The following is a 27018-nucleotide window of genomic DNA, read 5'->3' as shown; positions in this document are numbered from 1 at the left end:
AGTTTATTCCGACTCTCGTTTCATTTTGTAGATAACGAATTCCTTGTTCATTATTCTAAAGGGCAACAAAGTAATTATGTAAGATGTAGTGGGCCATTAATACACATCTAATTAACACTGCATACGTCAGCAAGCGCTCCTCAATCCCGCAACCATTTACAGTTTGCAACCCCCGCAGAGGATTTGCTTACTTGATACCTTCTGATGCAGCAGTTAGATTCACGAAAATTTCCAGTTTTTACTTAAATTTTCGAGAAAGATTTGCATTTTCCGTGTCACTTATCATCCATTTAGTAGCCTAAAATTATTTTAAGTTGTTGGTTTGTAACCAGTTTTTGTATACTTTTCAGTAGGTAAGGCTGCTGTCCGTCTATTGTAGTCCTGCTGACTTACCATTTTTGAACCTCTAGAGAGGAGTTGACTTTTTTTCTATGTCCTTTGTGTGTTTTGTATTGGGAGGGGATTGGATTATAGTGTGTACGTGAGATTTGAGAAACTTTAGGGATCTTTCTTTAACTTCATTCAAACGTTAGGCGAAGATTCTGTCAGAGCTTGGTGAAATTTACGGGGGTGTGAGATAGAGATTTAGCAAGGATGAGAGAGAATGGTTCAAATGGTTCAAATGGTTCTGAGCACTATGGGACTTAACTGCTGTGGTCATCAGTCCCCTAGAACTTAGAACTACTTAAACCTAACTAACCTAAGGACATCAGACACATCCATGCCCGAGGCAGGATTCGAACCTGCGACCGTAGCGGTCACGCGGTTCCAGACTGTAGCGCCTAGAACCGCACGGCCACTCCGGCCGGCTATGAGAGAAACAAACAGCTTTCAGATAGAAATGTTATGGAGGTGTAGCAGGAGAATACCCAGCAGGTCGATTTTGGTGGGCTCGTGAGAAACAGCATCACAAATAGAAACTAACATAGTGAATGAGCAAAGTCAGAACGGGTTAACGACGAAGTGTCTGAAGTTGAATTTAGAAGAGAAGACAAGAGAAAAAATTCACAGGTTGTGGAGATTTCAGAAACACAAGGTCACGAAAGAACAGCGCAGAGTGATGCCATTCCTGAACCCACACGTTAACCACTTGTAGGATTAGATCTGAAGAGCTTTCTGATCGAACAGTTCAAGGAAAATTGGCGCGCAATTCTAGACAAGCAAGAAGAAAAGGGCGTTCAGTTTAAGGTGGACAAAAATTTCGATAAAAGCGAAAATTTTATTCAAGAACGGTGAGGAAGAGGGGGACACCCAGTTTTAAGAAAATAAGAAGCAATTGGAAAAAAACTAAATAAGATAGACGAACAAGTTGGGACTGTGAAGTAAAAATTGGATGATCATGTGAAGGAATACAAGGTGCAGATTAAAACATGAGACCGTGCGGTTAAAGGCGCTGCAGTCTGGAACCGCAGGACCGCTACGGTCGCAGGTTCGAATCCTGCCTCGGGCATGGATGTTTGTGATGTCCTTAGGTTAGTTAGGTTTAACTAGTTCTAAGTTCCAGGGGACTAATGACCTCAGCAGTTGAGTCCCATAGTGCTCAGAGCCATTTTAAAACATGAGACAAGAAAACTGATCGCTAGGCAACGAAAAAATCATGAAGAAAATAAATGAACAGACACAAGGCTTTAACACAAAAGTAGACACATTAACGATGAATACCAAGGGGGTGATTAAGGCAGAATACCAATGGATTGATAGACGGGTTAAAGAAAGAGATTGACACCAACACGAAGAACAACGATACCTATGTGCGGAACATGGACACCAACACGCAGAATATTGACACAAACGTGGAAATATTGAGACTATCGGAACATGGGAAGAGCAGTACGTAAAATCGCACAAGAATATTTTAGGAAATGTAGTACATAAAGTCGAGGTGTTAACCACCGCCGTCGAGCAGCTGTCAATGCGTAACGAAACCACGTCCAATCGAACAGCACCAGTAAGTCTACGCGTGAACGAAGGAATTAGAGATATCGAACAGTTTAGCAAAACACACGCCCACGTTAATCAGAGGGACAAAGAGACGTTAGATACACTCAGGAGAGAGAAGGAGAGTAGCAGAAATTCGAGTAGTAATGGAAGGGAGAACGTAACGATTCGAAGAAGAAAACTGTGGTGTCACCGCCAGACACCACACTTGCTAGGTGGTAGTTTTAAATCGGCCGCGGTCCATTAGTACATATCGGACCCGCGTGTCGCCACTGTGTGATCGCAGACCGAGCGCCACCACAAGGCAGGTCTCGAGATACGGACTAGCACTCGCCCCAGTTGTACGGACGACTTTGCTAGCGACTACATGGACGAAGCATTGCTCATTAGCCGAGCCAATAGTTAGAATAGCCTTCAGCTGAGTCAATGGCTACGACCTAGCAAGGCGCCATTAGCAACATTGCATGTATCTATGGAGTCTCACTTGTATCGCCACAATCTCCAGATGTACCACAAGGGTGGATTAAAGTTAAGTATTCCAGCAGTTACGTACTTTTCTTTATAGCATTCATTACGTATCCTGTTTCAGACCTCACGCCCATCTGCGTGAGCGTAGCGCGTGCCTTTCGGCTTCCTCTCATTGTGTCTAGGCTGTCTTGTCTAGACACAACAAAAACAACTGTTAGGGAGTAGAACTCAGAGAACTGACAGACGAGTTACGTCACATCAGGTCAGTACCGCCGCATTCAACTCCATCGGCAACCACCACAGCAACTGTAGAAACATTATCGTCCGAGATAGATGAATAAGAAGTCAGGAAACAGTTTGTACCTGTGCACAAGTACTCGTTATTTCCGGACGCGTCTAACAGCTTTCACCCGAAGATTTGTATTCACGAAGTCATCAAAGTGGCGGCCACCAGTTCTGAAAATTAAATTTGTATGTGCAGACTTTAGAGAAGAGGCAGCAATGACAGTGCGAGTATGAAGACGTATGAAGAATTCACACGGCCTTTCTTCGATGAGTGTTGACAAGATCAAGTGAAACTGGGTATGTTGATAGAAAATTATATAGCGTCGAGGTGGCAAGACCTTATACTACACTTCAGAGAGATGATACGTAGGTACCAACTTTTATGAGCCAGCACAACCCATAAGCATTTACCAAATTATCCAAAAAATTGCAAACAACCTTAGAAGTTGCAATATTAATTTTCTTTATCGATGAATAGTTTCGATCCCTAAACTACTTATCAAATCATCCATTAAGCTATGCAATACCACACACATGACTGTTCGTATTGGTCAAACACATCACTGTAAAGTCATGTTGGACTGAACTTAGGTTACTTAAGTGGGCTAGTTGAAACCTTAACAGGCTATGGGAAGCTCAGCGCCTGACAGAAGACATATCTGGAGACTTGACGACTGACAAGAGAACTGGAGATGAGACGGTAGACAAGATGGAAGAATTGTAATTGTCGAAATTCGTGGACTTGACCCAAGACACAAACAAAGAACCGAGGAGGAAAGAAACGATTTTCGGAATTGATTTGTCACCCATGTTCAGGGGTGGACTATTCGAGGTGCTAGGGCATCAGGAGCATAGTATATGGATTTTGCGAATCTTATGAGCACATTATTTGAAGAACCGTCCGCAGCTCGTGGTCGTGCGGTAGTGTTCTCGCTTCCCACGCCCGGGTTCCCGGGTTCGATTCCAGGCGGGGTCAGGGATTTTCTCTGCCTCGTGATGACTGGGTGTTGTGGGCTGTCCTTAGGTTAGTTAGGTTTAAGTAGTTCTAAGTTCTATGGGACTGATGACCATAGATGTTAAGTCCCATAGTGCTCAGATCCATTTGAACCATTTTTTAATTTGAAGAACTCTTTTTCAATTTTTTAGATAACGAGTTACCAATTACAACAGGAGCGAAATGTTGGACGGGGTAGTGGCAAACATATATAGGACACCGATAAGTCTGGAGCAGCAGTTGTCAGCGCTCAGCTGAAGATGGCAACGAATCTGTCTGCCGAAATACCGTGGAGAACTTTAGTCGTGACTTGGGCAGGCACCTGAGAACTCTACAAGTCAGAAATACGCCAGTAAAACATCATATCGCGTGACAATGATGTCTTTGGAAACGGAACACAAATGTATAGTCGTTCATTCTGTGGATCACGAAGGTATCGAATACCTGGAAATCTTTAGTCCATGTTGAATATTACGAGAACCACCTCGCTGCACTAAACGCACGCTTGTCCTGAGAGTACAGCTTTTCCTTTTTTACTGTCCTGTGTCTGTTATCAAAGTTATTGCAGCAACAATAATTAAACGCCTTAAACTCAGAACAACTTCTCCATATATTAAATTTCAGTTGCTGATGTCTCCCTCTTTTCAAGTACCAGAACCATCGCAGTAGCAGGTCTCACCTCAAACATAAAGGTGTCCACTTCCTCCTGCAGCTCCTGGTCGTCAAGTTTCTGACCATCCTCAGAAGCGTCCAGCAGCAAGTCCAGAAAAGCCACACGTCGTTTTCTACCTGTAATCGTAATTAGGTTGTATCCTTACCACAGACAACTCTGTAATATTCTATCTGATTTCTAAACTGGAAAGCACGTACCTAGGTCGTCATCCTGCGGTGCCTTCACTTGAGACTCACTCGTTTTACGGGCTGATTTCCTCTCAGCTATCACCTGCAACACATAATGCATGTCAGATTGTTAGAGGTTTAATGGTATAGTAACCATCGCAAGCAATGGTCACTACCGTCTGCTGGAGGGAAGAAATGACGGCTTTTTAGTCAGTACTTCATAGCTAGCAAGTCTAACAATCGTCAACACTACTTACTTAATTATGCGTAAGTTGAATAAATGGGAACAGAACAAAAGTAAGCAAAACGCCGAAACTGATAACAATCGTCATGGTTAAACAGTGGCACGAGGTGCCTTTGTATTTTTAACTGCTAGAAATGCCGTGGAAAAGAACTATACAAAGGAAGCACCCTCTGGGGTAAAAGAGCTCTTGTGGAGTGCACATGGGGTTTTTAGTCTAGGCGGTAGTTTGAGATACTCCCACGAACACTTGCCAGCCGATACGCGTACTGAGAAGGCAGACCGCGTTCACAGCAAAGGCAGTTCGACTGTAAAAATTTTATCAGTAAACTGTCGAAGTGTTCGAAACAAAGTTCCCAAATTTATTGGCCTCCAGGAAAATTCTCAACTTCAAATTATTCTTGGAACTGAGAGCTGGCTAAAAATCCAAAGTCAACTGCTCCGAGATATTTATGATATTTATCGAGTCTTGGAATGTTTATCGGAAAGACGTATTAGATGCCGTACGGGGTGGGGAGGTGTGTGTGTGGTGGGGAGGGGGGGGGGGAGGGGAGGGACGTTCACTGCAGTTGAAAAAAAAGTTGTCTGTACTGAAGTTGATACTGAGTGTGATAGTGATGATATCTGGTCTCGCATAACAGGCTACGTGAAACCAAGTTAGTTATTGGATGTTTTTAACGACCACCCGACTCCGTTGTGACAGTTCTAGAGTCATTCAAAGGAAATCTATGGCCAGTTGTGCATAAATACCCAGATCACACAATACTAGTTGGTTCTGACATTCACCTACCGATTATAGACTGGGCCTTTTTTGGATTCGTTGGAGGGGCTAAAACAGACAGTCTTTGAACACATTTTCCGAAAACTGTCTTGAGTAGCTAGTTCTGCAACCCACACGCAATGGAAGCATCTTGGACCTTGTAGCTAAAAACAGGACCAACTTTATCGATGGTGTCAGTATAGAGACCGGGATTATTGATCACGATGTGATCAGTGCGACCATCATTACGAAAGTTAATGAATCAGTCAAGACAACTAGGAGAATTTTTCTGCTAGGAAGAGCAGATAAGCAGTTATTAGAATCTCACTTAGACAATGAACTGCAATCATTTAGTTCCAGAATGCTGGACATAGAGGAATTATGGGCAAAGTTTAAACAGATTGTGAATCGTGATCAGGACAGGTATGTACCCAGTAAGTGGATTAAGAGCGGAAAAGACCCACCGTGGTTTAATAACGAAATTCGGAGAATGCTGAGGAAACAAAGGCTGTAGCATACTCGATTCAAAAGAGGACGCACAAATGACGACAGGCAAGGATTAGTAGAGATTCGTGCGTCTGTAAAAAGATCTATGTGCGAAGCATACAACAGCTACCACAGTCTTACCATGGCTAAAGATCTGGCGGAGAACCAGAAAATTTTTTCTTGATGCAATAGTTTCCCAACAGCCGTATGTATTGTAGAAATTTATTTCATTTTATGAACTTCTACGTGCTACCAGTTTCGGCATCACATTGATGCCATCTTTAGGCCTCACTCGTCATAGTCGTGAAATCGCTAGACACGGAAGGAGCCATATAACTGGATCCGTGAATCACATCGTCCTGCAACAGCTCTTGGTGGCCAGGCTCCTTCCGTGTATAGCGATTTTATGACTATGACGAGTGGGGCGTGAAGATGGCATCAATGTAATGCCGAAACTGGTAGCACGTAGAAGTTCATAAAATAAAATATATTTCTACAATACATACGGCTGTTGGTGAATTATTGCATCAAGAAGTTCATGCCAGCCGTCGTCCTATAATCCATAATGGATCAACGAAGAGAAAAAATTTTGGTCCTATGTAAAATCGGGTAAGCGGGTCTAAGGCTTCCATCCACTCACTCGTTGACCAGTACGGCTTGTCAGTAGAAGACAGCAAAAGGAAAGCCGAAGTTTTAAAGTCCATGTTTAAGAAATGGTTCACGCAGGAGAATCGTAGATACGTACCGTCGTTTGCCGATCGCTCAGAGGCCCTTATGGATGACTAATAAGGATCCCTGGCGTAGAGGAAAAACTGAAATAGTTGAAAACAAATAAGTCGTCAGGTCCGGATGGAATCACAGTTCGGTTTTACGTCATTGGCCCCGTAGATAGATTCCATTTATCGCGAATCTCTCGACCAGCGCAAAGTGCCAAGCGACTGGCAAAAAGCGCAAGTGACTCCTGTTTATAACAAGGGTAAAAGAACGGACCCACAAAATTACAGACCAATAACCTTAACATCGGTTTGCTGCAGAATTCTAGAGCACATTTTGAGTTGGAATATAATAGTTTTCCTAGAGATCGAGAAGCTCGTGTCCACGACTCAGCTCGGATTTAAAAAGCATCGCTTGTGCGAAATCCAGCTTGCTCTTTTCTCTCATGATATATTGAGAACTATGGATGAACGGCAAAATGCAGATTCCATATTTATAGACTTCAGAAAAGTATTCGACACGGTACCCCGCTGGAGGCTGTAACCGGAGGTAGGTGCATACGGAATAGGCTCCCAGATATGTGACTGGCTAGAAGATTTCTTAAGTAATAGAACCCAGTACGTTCTCCTCGACGGGGAAGGTGTCGAAGGACTGTAGGTTAATACAAGATGATCTCAAAATTTCTGGTTGGCGTGATAAATGTTAGCTGACTGTTGATGTAGAAAACTGTAATTTACTGAAATGTTCGAGTACAGCGTTACTAGCGACCTGCTTAACACACTCACGTCGTTTAAATACGTCGCTTAAATATGTGGGTGTGACGTTGCGAAGCGATATGAAATGGAACGAGCATGTGAGGATTGTGGTAGGGACGACGAATGGTCGACTTCGGTTCATTGGGAGAATTTTAGGAAAATGGAGGTCATCTGTAAAGCAGAGCGCATATGAGACGCTCGTGCGATCTATTCTTTTAGTACTGTTCGAGTGTTTGGCACCCGCACCAGATCGGATTGAAAGAAGACATCGAAGCAGTTCAGAGAGGAGCTGCTAGATTTGTTACCGGTAGGCTCGATCACCATGCAATGTTACGGATATGCTTCGGGAGGTCGAGTGGGAATCCCAGGAGGTAAGAAGACACTCATTTCGAAGAAAACTACTGAAAAAGATAAGAGAACCGGAAGTTGGAGCTGACTGCAGAACGATCCTACTGTCGCCCACATACATTTCGCGTAGGGCCCACGAAGATAACACGTGGGAAATTATCGTCCATACGGAGACAGTCGGTTATTCCTCGCTGTATCTGCGAGTGGAACACTGAAGGAAATGACTAGCTGTGGTGCAGGGTACCCTCCGCCTCGCACAGTACACTGGCTTGGGGAGCATGTATGTAGATGAAGATTATTGCATTATCCTGAAGTAGTTTTGTTGCGCTACGTGCCCATGCTACGTGCTACGTGCCAGCTCTACTTTCTCCCCACAAAGTGCGATACACAAAGCGTTAAAACACGATAACACACAGAACTACGGCTTCACGGTACACAGACAGCTGGCGCATACGACTTCCCTCCCTTAGATTAACTGACGACTGAGGCGACAGGAAACATATCTGGTCACAGAGATTACTAAGAAATTACTAAATCGTGAAATCGGTGGACCCCGTACGGTTGAAGAAACGCTAAGAAAAAGAGAGAGGTAGTATTCTGAGTTAGTGAAAGAAGTGAATGTGGCGTGGTGGCAGTAAAGTACAGAACGGTTTGTCTGTGGTGATATCTTGCCCGTGGCAGAACGAGGAAACTTCCTACTGTAGGGTGAAATAGCCATAGAGGTAGATGAAAAAATCTAAAGCATTGCTTTTTGTAATGAAATTCAGGTGATACATATCCCGTTTTAGGTTGTAGGTGACCAACTTTATGTGATAACAATGTCAGATAAGTTACTAAATGAGTGTTAACAATGTGAAATATTTTCTTGTACAATCAGGAATTAATTTCACGTGTTGGACGACACACAGTGAGGTATTCTCTTGTGCTTGAGAGCTCTTCGGCACTCCCCCTGCCACAGCACATCCAAATGGCATTCCCTCCTAAAGTTTTCTGTGTACGACTCAACTGTAGTCTTCTTCAGAGGGCCCGATACTTCAACAGTGCCGCGCGGGGGGAGGGGGGGACGGGGAAGGGGGGGGGGGGTGCGTAATTTTCCTAGGCTAGGCTAGCTTCCGGTGCGATGTATGGAGCTGATTATAGACTGAAAGACTGACTGCCGATAGGCAAGACTTTTTTCTTTTCTACGAAATGGTCAGCTTCTTAAGTACTGCTTGGTCCCCAGAAAATCTAAAATGTAGCAATGTGGGGCCATTACATTACTACTCACGGGTGTACTGCCAGTGGACCTTTAGATCATTCCACGTACTTTCGGTTTTTTTTTATAGTGGTGTTTGTCTTTGTAGAATATCATTACACACCGCGTTCCTGAATTGAATTTTAAATTGAACGACCTCCTCTCTACCAACAGGCTCGTTCTCGTGCTGGAAGAAGCAGAGGAATATAGCATCACGTCTAATAAGACACCAGATTTCGCGACTCCTTCATTTCTTCACTAATGCTCCAGATATTGCTTTGATTGTTATTCATATCTTAGGGGCAGTGTGAATCTCATATAGTGCATTTACCGACATCTACGAGCAGTCACATACTGCTAAGACACAGGAAAACATAAATAAAAATAATGATTGGCCGATACTATGAACAACCAGACAAATGGGAATGGAAGTGAAGCCACATGCTTCTTGACAGAGTGTAGGGGAACGATGCGGGAGACCCGCACCGCCATACTAGGCACGTTCCTAATGGAGGTGGTTTGCCGTTGCCTTCCTCCGACCCTTAATAGGGATGAATGATGATGAGGAAGACGACACAACACCACCCAGTCATCGCGGGGATTGTGACAATCCATGACCCCGCCGGGAATCGATCCCGGGATGCGCTCGGGAAGCGAGAACGCTACCACGAGACCGCGAGCCGCTGACAACCAGACACAGCCATACAAAATTTGGCGAGAACAGTTGTCAATTCCTTGTTTGTAAAGCTGCAGAAAACGTACACAAAATTCGGAAGGAACATCTTTTCAATACTTTCTTCGTAAAATTGTAGAAAAGATTAATAAATACATTCTCTTGCCTTCTTGTTAAATCCTTAAAGCAAGGGGAATGAACATGTTACCAGTACCTTCTTTGTAAATCCGTGCAAAATTTTCAGTTGGTCGTAGTACTCTTTTGCTGACGAAGTCCTTTCGAAAATGAAATCAGACTGCATCCATGGATTAATCATTCTTTCCACGGTTAGTTCACTGATCCTGAAAATAATAAAAAGTATCACAACTTGTAAACTAATCCTTGCTCTGAAATTTGGGATAAATTTTAAGACAGTTAAACATTTGTCAAATTATCTGCACGATTTACCGTTTGCTGAATATGTAAAACAGTTTTATATATAGGATAATTTTAATTACAGTTCCAGCTTCAAAACACTGTAAAACAAGAAACGCCGCTCCGAATGACGTCAGATTTGAACGGAATATGACTGAAGAAGGAAGAAACGTTGTGAAAACAAAGAATTTCAGTAGACGGCGCTTTACGCGTCATAAAATAAATTGGTCTTCCTACAAATGACAAATGAATTGCAGTACAATGGCTACTTGACTTGCCTAGAAAACCATCCGTACTGTCCAATGTGCATGACTGCACAAGTTTGGCATTGAATAGTTGTGGCACACTTATGTATGCCCGTCCACCACAGCAAGATCCTATTACATTGAATGAAAAAAAAAATCGAGTTTTGATTGTCTTGTGGTCAAAACCGCATAAAATCAACGAGGACATCGGTTTTTAATTATCCTGAGGTCAAAAACAGCATGAAAGCAACAGTGAAATGGGTTTCTAGGATTTAGTACCTCAGTCGGTATAAACGGAACCCGAATAGGATCTCTTTTTTGTCCGCGTGTCTGTCTTACAGTGTATCTGTCTGTCTGTCCGACTGTTAACACTTCTTTTTCTTCGGGAGGGGCAGAAGGATCATGTTAAAATTTATATCACATATTAGGGTCATTGGACCCTTGGCGAAGTAAGAAATTTAGGCTTCTCCGCCAACTCGATCAGAAGATATGGTCATTTATGTTACATATTTACTTATGTCATATATTTACTTGCAAATACACTCATCAAAACATATGGTGTACTTCCCTTTACGGTAGACTCGTCAAATTTGGCAAGAAGCAAGGTTTCACAGTACAAGTAAAAGAAAAAATCCGAAAATTATTAAATTGTATTTATACCACATAAAAAATATTTTCTTGTTATTAGAGGCTTCATGATCTGCTAAAAATATCAGAAAGTACCGTAGAGATTCTGATCTGGTTCTCAGTAACAGGTAGAGTGATTCTCGAGGAAGGTTCGTGTGTGTAATTTACAAATATTTCGTGGTGACTGGCTGAACTACGATGGAATGACGCCCCCTGCCGCTTTGAAAACGATGACTTTGTCACCTGGCTGTGACAGACGTTAAGGGCGATCGACTGCTGTTCTAGCGTCTCCAAGATGTAAAAGCAAAGTAATACTGGTAATTGGAGCAGGACTGCAGTACCATTGTTTGGAATGGGATTCCAATATCCTATAAAATATGCACTGAAGGACTCCACAGAACAAATCAAAATTTGCATAACAGCAATAATACTATGGCCGACAGTATTGTTTTCTTCTCTGGAGACATCCGTCGAATCTTACCAGCAATCGCAACAGGGACAAGAGAAGACGAATCCAACGCGTCATTAATTGCCAGTTAGCATGACATCTTAACATAGCTCCAAAATTAATAAAATAAATGAAAAATTACAATGGCGAATGCAAAATTACATAAAAAAATTGAAATTTAAAGTTAAAACATTCCTGAAGGTCTGGGAATTCCCAGGATCGATATCATGCCAGTGTCGATGTCGACAGAAGATGAAAAGCGTCCGGATTCTCGATTTCTACCTATTTACATCATTAAGTCTGTACAGAACCGTTACTGCGCGAATAGTACTTGCACTTACCATGATTTTTAGTTGTCGTGAGACTGTCGGAAGACATTTTCAATATGCTGTCCACCGTTTTCTGCCACAAACTGAAAACGGGAAACAGCATGTTTCACGACCGACTGGACTATGTCAGTGGCCACAATCAGAGTGTGTTGAGCAATGCGTCTTCAGTCCTGCTACGTTCGTAATTGAGAGCACTGAATATAGCATCTTTCAGATAACCCCACAGCCAGAAGTCACATGGATTAATATCAGGTGATTGACGGCAGATAATTACAGCATTTCGAAAACGCCTGTGAAGCAGCTGCTTCCTGGCTGTGCAATGTGCAGAGGAGCGCCAACTTGCATAAAAATCATCCTATTCACATATCCAAGCTGTTGAAGCGCTGTAATGACGTAGGTGCGCAAAAGACTCACACAGCGTTTGCCAGTGACGGTACAAGAACAAGACCCGCAGCAGCCATGTCCTCGAAGAAATATGGCCTTACGTTGAACGATGCCGTCTACCCGCACCACGCAGTTGCCTATGCAAAATGAAGCGCCACCGGTTTAGGTGTGAACAGATATTCCGTTGCCCACACTCTGCAATTCTGTATACAGGGTGGTCCATTGATCGTAACCAGGCCAAATATCTCACGAAATAAGCTTCAAACGCAAAAACTATAAAGAACGAAACTTGTTTAGCTTGAGGGGGGAAACCAGATGGCGCTATGGTTGGCGCACTAGATGACGCTGCCATAGGTCACGCGGATATCAAATGCGTTTTTTTAAATAGGAACCTCTATTTTTTATTACATATTCGTGTAGTACGTAAAGAAATATGAATGTTTTAGTTGGACCACTTTTTTCGCTTTGTCGTAGATGGCACTGTAATAGTCACAAACGTATAAGTACGTGGTATCACGAAACATTCCGTCAGTGCGGACGGTATTTGCTTCGTGATACATTACCCGTGTTAAAATGGACCGTTTACCAATTGTGGACAAGGTCGATATCGTGTTGATACATGGCTACTTTGATCAAAATGCTATGTATGCTGCTCGGTATCCCGGACGACATCATCCAAGTGTCCGGACCGTTCGCCGGATACGTTATTTAAGGAAACAGGAAGTGTTCAGCCACATGAGAAACGTCAACCACGACCTGCAACAAATGATGCCCAAGTAGGTGTTTTAGCTGCTGTCGCGACTAATCCGCACATCAGTAGCAGACAAATTGCGCAAGAATCGGGAATCTCAAAAACATCGGTGTTGAGAAAGGCTACATCCACATCGATTGCACCCGTACCATATTTCTATGCACCAGGAGTTGCATGGCGACGACTTTGAACGTCGTGTACAGTTCTGCCACTGGGCACAAGAGAAATCACGGGACGGTGACAGATTTTTTGCACGCGTTCTATATAGCGACGAAGCGTCATACACCAACAGCGGTAACGTAAACCGGCATAATATGCACTATTGGGCAACAGAAAATCCACGATGGCTGCGAGAAGTGGAACATCGGCGACCTTGGCGGGTTAATGTATGGTGCGGCATTATGGGAGGAAGGATAATTGGCCCCCATTTTATCGATGGCAATCTAAATGGTGCAATGTATGCTGATTTCCTACGTAATGTTCTACCGATGTTACCTCAAGATGTTTCACTTGAAGCGGTATAGAAGTGCATATTTCAAGACATGTGGATTGGTCGCATGTTCACCGGATCTGACGTCCCCGGATTTCATTCGTGGTCCACCGACAACGCCTGACAACATGTGTCAGCGAATTGTCAATGCATGTGCGAACATTACGGAAGGCGACCTACTCGCTGTTGAGGGGAATGTCGTTACACGTATTGCCAAATGCATTGAAGTTGACGGACATCATTTTGAGCATTTATTGCATTAATGTGGTATTTACAGGTAATCACGTTGTAACAGCATGCGTTCTCAGAAATGATAAGTTCACAAAGCTACATGTATCACATTGGAACAACCGAAATAAAATATTCAAACGTACCTACATTCTGTGTTTTAATTTAAAAAACCTACCTGTTACCAACTGTTCGTCTAAAATTGTGAGCCATATGTTTGTGACTATGACAGCGCCATCCAGCTAAAGTATTCATATTTCTTTATGTGCTACACGAATATGTAATAAAAAGTGGGGCTTCCTATTTTTAAAAACGCAGTTGATATCCGTTTGGCCCATGGCAGCGTCATCTAGCGGGCCCACCATAGCGCCATCTGGTTTTCCCCTTCAAGCTAGCCAAGTTTCGTTCTTCGTAGTTTTTATGTTTGACGCTTATTTCGTGAGGTATTTGGCCCTGTCACGATCAATTGACCACCCTGTATATAAAAGTCTCTGCAGATGGAAATGGACTTCGTCTGTACACAGAATGTTCCAAGGTGATTTATTGTTATTTATTCCACTCGAGCAAGAAATTCTAAAGTAAAAGTTTGTCTGACTGGCGGGTCAGTATGAGGCAACTCCGGAATGTGGGTAATTTTGTATGGACAGCAATGCAGGATGTTCGTAGACATTTATGCACAGTGCTCACACGCATGTCTAAAGTTCGGGCAATTCCCCCTGCACTGCACGTTTGTACGCCAACGTCTAGCCCAGCCCGCAATGTTGTTGTCACATCTTACACTCGCCTCTGTCACACTGAACTTCAAAAGAATCTGTCTTTTCGAATTTCATAATCATTTGCTCCATAACCTTGTCAGAAATCGGATCAACGCCTCTTTTCATACCCTTGGGCGTCCAGAACGTCTGCAGGCCGACTAGTGCATAGTTACCGTTCTTGTTAAAGATTTTTACCAGCAGCGCGCAATCCTGCATTGACATTGTCATGCTGGGCGTCTCAAACGCAACCTGAGGAACAGCCGTGTATCCCGAGTCTTTTATGTTCCCATATTCTGCCTCTCACAGCTCCATCTAGCGGTAAAATGTTCGTTAATTTTTTTGTTTCCGTAACATTTCCCTATTCTTCGATAATATTCCGTTCCAATTTGACTTCATTCTGAGCAATGGTTCAGACGTTTACAGCGTACTGAAACTGGATCTTTAATTATACTCACCCTGTATTATTTTGAAGTTGTGTCACTGTATTGATCGTATATTGGGAGAATATTAAAAACACAGGAGGAACCACTTTATGATCGTTTACATGTTTATTCAAAGCATTGCCGACAACAGATGCGTATGCCCAACTTCAGATGCTTGCATTCACATGTGAGGCAGTACGTACTCTTTACCCCGTGATAGCTGCTGTTGCACCACGTGACAAATAATTATTTCTTTCTTAAAGTTACAGTTGATTAATTTTAACTGATATTTTTAGTTAGACACCGAAATGTGTGCTCTGCTTGCAAAAATGGTTACAGCAGGTACGAAAAGATCAACTTGAATTCGTACTTTCGTATATTCCGATTTTTTACTAGGAAAACTATGTACGTTCCAGTACACGTTATTTAATTTGATCAACAGCTTCGCATCATGAAGCACATACAATAATGAATAATTTCACTTGTACTGTTCGCAAGTTTCACTCGGCAGTACTTCACAGTTATTGACCGAGACTTTTCTGTCGTACAAGCGCCGGTCATGAGCTTTATAAACAGTAACGTTTTTAAATGTCCATAGATTTTCTACGGAGCAGAGGCACACAAATGTTATCGTCATATCTACACGGTTGTTCAATGTTGAAATTAATGGAACAGAAACTTACAGTAGAACATATAGAAATCTGCTTATCCGTGACGTGTAGTAAATTTTCATTGCTTTTCTTTTTTTAATTTTTTGTTCTTACTTCTATGCGTGACTGCACTTAAGTTAACCTATGAGCTTGAGTTGTACAGCAAATTAATTGAAATTTGACATAACATTGTAACATATCTGAATACATTATGTGTCAAAATAGTGTTACATATGTATACGTATTAACAGCAAGCTCAGGAACTTACAAGACCCTCTGCATAGAACGATATATTGGGAGTACATATTCTAATTACCAACTAGTAGGGAGACACATTTACAATGTATCACTGTTTTTTCTCTAACGATACTTTTAGAGCTCAGGTAAATTGTTTCTTGTAAATAATTCTAATACAAAGGTCACATAAGGAACGTAGGTAATGTATTAATAATCTTATGAATTGTACAACATAGCATGAAAGGTGGAAGTTTAGAAAGAGATTTTTATTTGCTAGTTCAGTCTGCTCATTCAGCAGATGTTATGGTGTATTGTGTTGTATTGTACTGTATGAAACTGGGGACCTAGAAACCACGGAGAGGCTTCGTCCCCGCCGTAGCCCTCAGTGGTTCACAACCCCACAACAAGCCAGAGCAGTCCACTCATCCTACCGCCGCCCCACACCGAACCCAGGGTTATTATGCGGTTCGGCCCCCAGTGGACTCCCTGGGGACGTCTTACACCAGACGAGTGTAATCCCAATGTATGCGTGGAGAGTAATTGAGGTGTACGAGTACGTGGAGATAGTGTTTGCGCAGCAATTGTCGACACAGTGTAACTGAGGCGGAATAAGGGGAACCAGCCCGCATTCGCCGAGGCAGATGGAAAACCGCCTAAAAACCATCCACAGACCGGCCGGCACTCCGGACCTCGACACTTATCCGCCGGGCGGATTCGTGCCGGGGACCGGCAAGCCTTTCCGTCCGAAAATCAGTGCGTTAGATCGCACGGCTAACCGGGCGAGCTATGCTATCTTACACTGGTATATATGTATTTATATTTCTTCTAGCAGGTTCAACTTGTTACGTGTTTCTGTTACGTGTAGGATCTGTGCAGTGTTCTCCAGTTCTCCAGAAGCATGATCTTCACGTGGAGGATGTTACCCAAAAGCTCACTTACGATAGTTTTCCAGCCTAAATGCACCTTATGACATTTTCACATTAATGTGAATTATTCCTTCTTGCTACCAAGATTTTTTGCATTAGAACATATATTTGTAATTTGTAACTGGAAGCATCGATTAAAATTTAAAAAAAAAAGTGATAGTGAAAAAAATAACTATTTCTCACACTGTTCAACAGTAGACTACATGGTGCCATCTTCACGCAGTATGTAAGAGTGCAGAATTCTGAAAACGAGTATTTGTGCCTGAAACGGGTTATGACTTTAATAAAGAAGTACCTCTTTTTAAAATAGTGACTGATATTTAATATTATTTCTGTACATGCTGAATTACAAATAAACTATGGTTTCATAATAGCATTAAGTAAGCTATTGTCGTACAGTATTTCCTGTATTATCTGTAGAATTAAATCCTTGTCTTAAATGTTGGCTATTGTAAATGTCTAGGAAGAGATTAAAGTATTTCTTCGCAATTTAATTCACAACTTTTATTAAACAAAATACGATTTTACTCAAAGATAATTTCAATCTATCCTAGAGAAGTCGGTAGATACACTAGTATTGTGTTATCTATAAGTGAAAAAGTTTCATTTCCAACACGTACCTGGTAACGGCGTTGACATAAGCAGATTGCGTCTGATTCTGAGCATTGACTGAAGTCCCCATTGCTGTTTCTGGGCATACGAGAAGGAAGCATCAGTCTAAAGGTATTTCAAATTCTTTTAAAAAGAAAATACAAAGAAGTATAAATGTCTGGAGCCTTATACATTATGAAAGTACCCTGTGACAAAGGAATCTGTTACGCTGGCAACAAATTTTTGACATACACTATTTTGCCTGAATATATTATTTTCTCGATGAAAATCACTTCGACGCTACACCTGTAAACCAAGAGTAATGCTTACATAAGAAAGCTTGCATATGACACTTGCAAACAAAATGTCAATAGCATACATTTGTTGCAGTAATGTGTATACAACCAGAGGACCCCAAAAATTAAAAAAAAATAAGTCAGTAAATCTTTTCGATATTTTAAGAATTGATAATGAATAGACCTTAACTGACACATTAAATTCATCAAAAAAGGAAACAGTTTTTTATAAGATTTTCATTGCTTTTCTTTAGCAGTTCCGATTATCTTTGTTAAATAACTGTCCTTTTGTTTAAGCACAATCCTTGTTTTCGAAGATGCCAATTTAATCTTCCTAGTATTAAGTAAATTTATGACGTCGTACATTACTAATATCCTGATGGGTTTGTTTTTTTCCAGTTTTGTATTTGTTTTCAGTCTATAATCATGTTATCTTGAAACTTTTCAATTGGGCCGTATTTGCATAAAAACAACAATGGGTATTGTGGGTCCGCTTAAGGGCAAGAAAGTTGTTTTTATTCATTTTCTTTACAAACTAATTTCAGCAACATTATCGGCACATCAGTGAGTTTTTCCTTCATCTAAAACATGCAAAATTAGCAACATTATGAACATTGTAAAACATTATTACATCTGTATTGTGTTTCCAAATACTGTATTTTGTGGCCGGCCGCGGTGGTCTAGCAGTTCTAGGCGCGCAGTCCGGAACCGCGCGACTGCTACGGTCGCAGGTTCGAATCCTGCCTCGGGCATGGATGTGTGTGATGTCTTTAGGTTAGTTAGGTTTAAGTAGTTCTAAGTTCTAGGGGACTGATGACCACATATGTTAAGTCCCATAGTGCTCAGAGCCATTTGAACCATTTTTTTGTATTTTGTCAATAGTTTTATAATACCTTATTTAAGTCACAGCATGGTTTCTACGTTGGTTATAGTTGTTCCTAGCATGTTTTCTGTGTTTTGCCGCCATTTCTTTCGCATACTGCATGTCATCAACTGCATAAGCTGTTGTTATTAACAGATACGAAAAAGTGGACTTAGATAAGTTTGCGATATGCTATTGGGAATTGTGGCAGTGATGTGGATACAGTTTTGGTGTGCACATGTTGTTATTTAATTTTTCATGTATTCACGTTCATTGGTCTGCTTGCAGATACCTTTAAACACATAAAAACGTAATTATTACAACTTGGTCATAATTCAGAATATTACGTCATTGTATTATGCGATACATTCTCACAACACACGCGAAGAGCCAGATGGCGTAATGTTTTTAATTATGACGAAGATGTAAAAGTTACGTTTTTCTACAAGCCGACCAAAGAACACTAGGACAGGGCAAGTTACGTAACAACCTAGTGCATACCAAAACTGAACCCACAACACTACTACGTTCTCGAGTAGTATAACGCTGACGTATGTAAGTCAACTTTTTCATATTTGTTAATAACAACCGCTCATACAGCTGCAGATGTAATGCTGTACGACGAAGAAACGGCTCCAAAACACAGAAAATATGCCGGAAACAACGGTCAGTGGAGAAGCTGTGCTCTGAGACTTAAAGGAAATAAGTTATTATAAAACTGTTCGTCATGTTTCAGAATAAAGAAAAAAACCAATGGTAATTGGATACTGTGGCTGAAACTAGTTGGGGGGGGGGGGGGGAGAATAAAATTAAAAGTGTTTTTCACCAAGGCGGACCTTCAATCGACATTGTTGTTCAGTCTATAACTTAGAAACAATTCCACAAATTTTATTAGGTGGATCTATATTTTTCAACACAAGATGCGGCGAAAACATCGTAGAGTAATACTGGCCCAAGTTCATTTAAAATTCTGAAGTGGTTTAGGACCACTATATTTGTATAATTTCAATTTTGTTTGCTATAATGTATGTACAATAATAATGGTTATTACCAAGTGTTGTAGCAGTCTCGGAATGTTCCACCCTTCCACCAAGGCTGGGACAGGAAAACGGGGCCCACGTGTGGAGCCGCTGATACGGATCCCACACTGGTGAGCAATATTCAAGCAGTGGGCGAACAAGTGTACTGTAACCTACTTCCTTTGTTTTCGGCTTGCAGTTCCTTAGGATTCTTCCAGTGAATCTCAGTCTGGCATCTGCTTTACCGACGATCACCTTTATATGCTCATTCCATTTTAAATCACTCCTAATGCGTACTCCCAGATAATTTATGGAATTAACTGCTTCCAGTTGCTGACCTGCTATTTTGTAGCTAAATGATAAGGGATCTATCTTTCTATGTATTCGCAGCACATTACTCTTGTCTACATTGAGATTCAATTCCCATTCCCTGCACCATGCGTCAATTCGCTGCAGATCCTCCTGCATTTCAGTACAATTTTCCATTGTTACAACCTCTCGATACACTACAGCATCATCTGCAAAAAGCCTCAGTGAGCTTCCGATGTCATCCACAATGTCATTTATGTATATTGTGAATAGCAACGGTCCTATGACACTCCCCTGCGGCACACCTGAAATCACTCTTACTTCGGAAGACTTCTCTCCATTGAGAATGACATGCTGCGTTCTGTTATCTAGGAACTCTTCAATCCAATCACACAATTGGTCTGATAGTCCATATGCTCTTACTTTGTTCATTAAACGACTGTGGGGAACTGTATCGAACGCCTTGCGGAAGTCAAGAAACACGGCATCTACCTGTGAACCCGTGTCTATGGCCCTCTGAGTCTCGTGGACGAATAGCGCGAGCTGGGTTTCACACGACCGTCTTTTTCGAAACCCATGCTGATTCCTACAGAGTAGATTTCTAGTCTCCAGAAAAGTCATTATACTCGAACATAATACGTGTTCCAAAATTCTACAGCTGATCGACGTTAGAGATATAGGTCTATAGTTCTGCACATCTGTTCGACGTCCCTTCTTGAAAAGTGGGATGACCTGTGCCCTTTTCCAATCCTTTGGAACGCTACGCTCTTCTAGAGACCTATGGTACACCGCTGCAAGAAGGGGGGCAAGTTCCTTCGCGTACTCTGTGTAAAATCGAACTGGTATCCCATCAGGTCCAGCGGCCTTTCCTCTTTTGAGCGATATTAATTGTTTCTCTATCCCTCTGTCGTCTATTTCGATATCTACCATTTTGTCATCTGTACGACAATCTAGAGAAGGAACTACAGTGCAGTCTTCCTCTGTGAAACAGCTTTGGAAAAAGACATTTAGTATTTCGGCCTTTAGTCTGTCATCCTCTGCTTCAGTACCATATTGGTCACAGAGTGTCTGGACATTTTGTTTTGATCCACCTACTGTTTTGACATAAGACCAAAATTTCTTAGGATTTTCTGCCAAGTCAGTATATAGAACTTTACTTTCGAATTCATTGAACGCCTCTCGCATAGCCCTCCTCACACTACATTTCGCTTCGCGTAATTTTTGTTTGTATGCAAGGCTTTGGCTATGTTTACGTTTGCTGTGAAGTTCCTTTTGCTTCCGCAGCAGTTTTCTAACTCGGTTGCTGTACCACGGTGGCTCTTTTCCATCTCATCCAACGCATATTGTACGATGGTTTTGAACTTTGTCCACTGACCCTCAACACTATCTGTACTTGAGATAAAACTTTTGTGTTGAGCCGTCAGGTACTCTGTAGTCTGCTTTTTGTCACTTTTGCTAAACAGAAAAATCTCCCTACCTTTTTTAATATTTCTATTTACGGCTGAAATCATCGATGCCGTAACCGCTTTATGATCGCTGATTCCCTGTTCTGCGTTAACTGTTTCAAATAGTTCGGGTCTGTTTGTCACCAGAAGGTCTAATATGTTATCGCCACGAGTCGGTTCTCTGTTTAACTGCTCAAGGTAGTTTTCAGATAAAGCACTTAAAAAAATTTCACTGGATTCTTTGTCCCTGCCACCCGTTACGAACGTTTGAGTCTCCCAGTTTATATCCGGCAAATTGAAATCTCCACCCAGAACTATAACATGGTGGGGAAATCTTCTCGAAATATTTTCCAAATTATCCTTCAGGTGCTCAGCCACAACAGCTGCTGAGCCAGGGGGCCTATAGAGACATCCAATTACCATGTCTGAGCCTGCTTTAACCGTGACCTTCACCCAAATCATTTCACATTTCGGATCTCCGTCAATTTCCTTCGATACTATTGCACTTCTTATCGCTATAAACACGCCTCCCCCTTCATTGTCCAGCCTGTCTCTGCGGTATACATTCCAATCTGGTTCAAAATGGTTCAAATGGCTCTGAGAACTATGGGACTCAACATCTTAGGTCATAAGTCCCCTAGAACTTAGAACTACTTAAACCTAACTAACCTAAGGACACCACAGGAACCCATGCCCGAGGCAGGATTCGAACCTGCGACCGCAGCAGTCCCGCGGTTCCGGACTGCAGCGCCAGAACCGCTAGACCACCGCGGCCGGCCATTCCAATCTGAGTTTAGGATTTCATTACTGTTTACGTCTGGTTTCAGCCAACTTTCTGTCCCTAGTACTATATGGGCGTTGTGACCGTTTATTAATGAGAGCAGTTCTGGGACCTTTCTATAGACGCTCCCGCAGTTTACTATTAGCACATTAATATTGTTATTCCCTGTTGCATTTTGCCTCCTCCTACCTTGCCGCGTCTCAGGAGGCGTCTTGTCGGGCCTAGGGAGGGAATTCTCTAACCTAAAAAACCCCCATGTGCACTCCACACGAACTCCGCTACCCTTGTAGCCGCTTCCGGCGTGTAGTGCACGCCTGACCTATCCAGGGGGACCCTACATTTCTCCACCCGATAGCGGAGGTCGAGAAATTTGCACCCCAGATCTCCGCAGAATCGTCTGAGCCTCTGGTTTAAGCCTTCCACTCGGCTCCAAACCAGAGGACCGCGATCGGTTCTGGGAACGATACTACAAATAGTTAGCTCTGATTCCACCCCGCGAGCGAGGCTTTCCGCCTTCACCAATTCCGCCAACCGCCTGTACGAACTGAGAATGACCTCTGAACCCAGACGGCAGGAGTCATTGGTGCCGACATGAGCAACAACTTGCAGTCGGGTGCACCCAGTGCTCTCTATCGCCGCCGGCAGGGCCTCTTCCACATCTCGGATGAGACCCCCCGGCAAGCAGACTGGCCTTCTTCCCCGACCTTTCCGCTATTTCCCTAAGGGGCTCCATCACCCGCCTAACGTTGGAGCTCCCAATAACTGATAAACCCCTCCCCCCGTGTGCCTGCTAGGACCTTGCTGCAGGAGCAGCCACATGTCCTCCCACAGGCAGAGCGGGCGATGCCACACGGCCAGCCTCCACATTTACCCTCCGCCTCATGCGCCGCGAACGCCGCTGAACCCGCCACTCCCCTTGGGGAGAGGGTGGCCCAACTGCGCCCGGTACCCGCGAAGATGTCTCGACAGCAGGGACAGTGGGTGAAGCATGTAACACCTGGGATGTTGCTGTGCAGACAATTAGAGAAGGTAAATATATACTTGTTGTTCTCACGTCCTCAATACGAACTTATTACTGGACTCACACACAGCTCTCTCTCTCTCTCTCTCTCTCTCTCTCTCTCTCTCTCCCTCCCTTTCCGTGCATCTTATATCCCACCTTCTGTCCACAGCAGTACCAAAACGGAATAAATCAGACAACTGTCTGACCATCACACACAGCTTCTAGCGACCACTTTCCGGCCAACCGTGTCTGCCTGCTCGCAACCATAAGAGAAAACACACTCCAGCTACCTACTACACTTTAACTGACCACTTCCTCGTTTCGTAGGTAGCCTGCTCAAGTAAGGTGACTAGGTCCGCGCTATTCATTGGCTGGGCTGAACCCGCACGGAAGACTACAGACAAAGACGTAAGTGTAGCTAATGTGGTAGAGAAGATGCGGAAATCGCTCGATGTGTTACCGAAACATAAGCAAACGTGCGTGCCAGTAATCGACATGTATTTAAATGGAACTTATGAAACATGACTGATCAAAGCAGACACCTTTCAGATTTAATGATCTATATTTACAAAACAGGAACAGATCAACTATAGACAAAATATTCGCCCTGCGTCAAATTTTGGAAAATAAATGGGCAAATAATAAACCAGTTCAAAAGCTTTTCATAGATTTTACAAAAGTATATGATTCAGAATTACAATCAAAATTGTACAGAATTCTTTTGGAACATGGAATACCAAAGAAGTATGTTAGACTTATAGAAGCGAGTTTGAAAAACTCAAAAGGTAGTGTACGCGTGGGGAAACTGTAGTCAGAAGAATTTGTAATAAAGAACGGACTTAAGCAGGGAAATGCCCTGTCTCTGCTACTTTTTAATTTAGTCCTACAATATATTGTACGAATGGCAGCAGATAATTCAGGGGGTGTGGAGTTAAATGGAAATCTTAAGATATTAGGGTATGCAGATGATCTAAACATCATCAGCGATAGGAAAGAATCTGTAACAGCAAATGCAAATGCGTTAACCAACGCTAGTGAAGATGTAGGTCGAAGGATAAGTGAAGACAAAACTAAATACCTGGTTACTACTAGAACGCCAACAGCAGTAGATCAGGAAATGTTAAGAGTTGGAGACATGCAGTTTGAAAAAGTGAACACATTTAAGTATTTAGGCGTGGACATCACTTCGAGAAATGAGATTGAATCCGAACTGAAGAAGAGATTACGGGCGGGAAATGTGTGCTACTTCTCACTGTATAGATTACTTTCATCACGGATATTGTCTAGGAATTTAAAGATTAGAATATACAAAACTACTATTCTACCAGTTAAGCTGTATGGGTGTGAGACTTGGTCTCTCACTGTGCAAAATGAAAAGCCGTTTCGAGTATTCGAAAACAAAATTTTGAGGAAAATTTTAGGAGCAAAAAGGGATGAAATTTGCGGAGAGTGGCGAAAACTGCATAACGAAGAGGTTCACGAACTCTACTCAAGCCCTGACATAATCAATATTATTAAATCACGTAGGCTGCGATGGGCGGGTCACGTAGCTCGAATGGATGAGGGCAGGGCAGCGCGCAGAGTACTGGTAGGGCACTTAGAGGGAAAACGTCCTGTGGGGAGACCGAGGTGTAGACGGGAGGACAATGTGAAGTCTAATTTGAGGAGCCTAGGTATTGAAGGTGAATGGATGGAAATTGCCCAAGACAGGGACTGATGGCGAAAATACGTTGCTGCGGTAATGGACTCTCGAGTCCGGTATGACCAGTGCGTGCGTGCGTGTGTGTGTGTGTGTGTGTGTGTGTGTGTGTGTGTGTGTGTGTGTACAGAACACATATGGGCACTACTTCTGGTATAGCTTAGAGCTGAAAACTCACTGATCGGTGAGGATTATCGAAGTAAACATTGTTAGTCTCACAATTTTGGTACTGTCCACATATTACGTCCGCGAAAAGCAGTTTCAGCTAGTTCACTATTCATATGTACCTCTTCCCTTGGTTCGAATGCATTTAGAATAGGAATAGGATCAGGTTGCTTACCACGAGCAACTGTTTTTTGTTGGTACATCTGGTGGCGATTGTCCAAACCAGTAACAAAAAACTTGGAAAGGTTGAGCTAATGAAACATGTTTTCAGATGGCATACTGGACAGTAGCAATATATATTTGTATAGTTAAAAATGATGGTTGCTATGCAACTACATACTTTCAAAGTCAGTCTACATTATAGTGCCCCATGTTACACTGATATTGCTAAGTCGTGGAGTCACGCAATCAAAGCGGCATGACACTTTGAGGTAATGCACATTCGTGGTAAGAAATGGGAACTGCTATGCTTCCATTCACCAATTTTCAAAATTAGTGAAATATAATATAGTTCTTTGAGTTCCCAGTAACATTTTCAGGCTGAAATGCCAACACCCTTCTCGTATTTGGACATGCAGAGACTATTATAACACTTTACATAACAATATGTTTGTTTTGTTGATGTATCTTTTCACAAGATTTGCAATTGACGTTGACATAGACATTGTGCCACTAATACATTTTTTGCAGATAATTTGGTTCTTAAATTAAAAATATGTCATTTTCTGCGGTTACAGGCTTGATCGGGTTACTTCTGCTACAGTACCTCATTTAGGACTAAACGTGAAGCTTAAACCACATGTTTACGTGTTATTTTTAGCCACACATTTCGATAACAATTAAGACATGGAATACCGTTTGGGCACTTCATCTGAGAGTTCAGTCATGAGCCGGCCGCGGTGGTCTAGCGGTTCTAGGCGCTCAGTCCGGAACCGCGCGACTGCTACGGTCGCAGGTTCGAATCCTGCCTCGGGCATGGATGTGCGTGATGTCCTTAGGTTAGTTAGGTTTAAGTAGTTCTGAGTTCTAGGGGACTGATGACCGCAGATGTTAAGTCCCATAGTGCTCAGAGCCATTTGAACCATTAGTTCAGTCATGTTTTGATGGAAGTGTGTGTGCGTGTGTAGAGAATAACATTGTGATACTTGACATAAACATTGCATTTTTGGTGTTATATTGTATTTCTGCGGACGTTTTAATCACGGAAAGAACACTGAGACATCTGACAAGCATTATAGAACAATTTAGATATGGAAAGTATTTCAAGGTCCGTTGCACCTTACGCCAAGTATTGTACAATAAGAAAACTGTGAACATACACAAGTGCTACTTAAACTGTGTGTGTGTGTGTGTGTGTGTGTATATTTGAGGGTGTGTGAGTGAGTGTGTGGCTGACGTATTTTAAATATGGAAATACTGTAAGTTACCCCCTGAAAGTAATTCTTCGGGTAAATACATTTGAACATGACAGAAGAAACGTCAGGTCGTTTTGATATTTTTGAGCACGATCTAGGTGGCTACTCCAGCGTTATGTTTGATTGGATGTTTCATTTTAATAGCTTGTAAGGTATCAGGATGACTGGCTGTCTCATTTTAATGCCTTCTTAAATGCTAGGCTGTGACTGGTTGGAGATGGCAGTGGAGAGATGTGGGGGGGGGGGGGGGGGGGGAGGGGCGGAGACAAGATGATGTGAAGAAAGGATGTGTGCCTTGCAATGTGATGGTGACGTCATAGATGAGGAAGGGCGTGACTTGTGATGTCATGGGTAGTGTAGATATGTAGTTTCTATATTACAAGCAATTTTTAAGGAAATTTTCGATTCAGAATCCTCATAGCATTCCTACTCTGGGTAAAAAGTTTTTTTTATTTCTTCATCGAATTGAACTACATTAAAAACCGTCACTATAACACACTAATGACAGGATTGTAGAGGTGTTTTTTTGTCGTTCCCGAACATCTGATCCTCTGCCATTATTTCACCCGTTCAAAATACAAGCAACAGGAATATCTGATCAGCTGTGAACAGCTGACTTTATTACACCAATTCAAAGCACGAGCAACAGAACGTTTAGAATGAAATAGACCTCTGAAAGTCTTTTCTCAGGGGGTTTTGAATGTAAAATGAGGCTGGCACCCAAAGTGGAATCTACATAGTGTGGAGAGAGACAAACAGCAATATGGTTGTTTGTATATTAGCGAGGCGTG

General features: G+C 42.4%; 1 protein-coding gene across 2 annotated transcripts in view; it reads right to left on the bottom strand.

Moving 5' to 3' along the window:
- The window catches only part of LOC124709110 (cytochrome P450 4C1-like), a 73350-nt gene that overhangs the window by 16468 nt on the left and 29864 nt on the right, over positions 1 to 27018 (bottom strand). For both annotated transcript variants that reach the window (XM_047240761.1, XM_047240762.1), the window contains exons 5-8: positions 17263 to 17332; positions 9951 to 10077; positions 4556 to 4628; positions 4365 to 4474 (exon numbers count right to left, since the gene is read on the bottom strand). In XM_047240761.1, coding sequence (XP_047096717.1) covers positions 4365 to 4474; positions 4556 to 4628; positions 9951 to 10077; positions 17263 to 17332 — 380 coding nt within the window. The remainder of the gene's footprint in view (positions 1 to 4364; positions 4475 to 4555; positions 4629 to 9950; positions 10078 to 17262; positions 17333 to 27018) is intronic.

Source organism: Schistocerca piceifrons, chromosome 7, assembly GCF_021461385.2.
Source record: "Schistocerca piceifrons isolate TAMUIC-IGC-003096 chromosome 7, iqSchPice1.1, whole genome shotgun sequence".
In the NCBI taxonomy this organism is placed as follows: domain Eukaryota; kingdom Metazoa; phylum Arthropoda; class Insecta; order Orthoptera; family Acrididae; genus Schistocerca; species Schistocerca piceifrons.
Note: the sequence above shows the minus strand (reverse complement) of the source record. Positions and strands in the feature narration are given on the sequence as shown.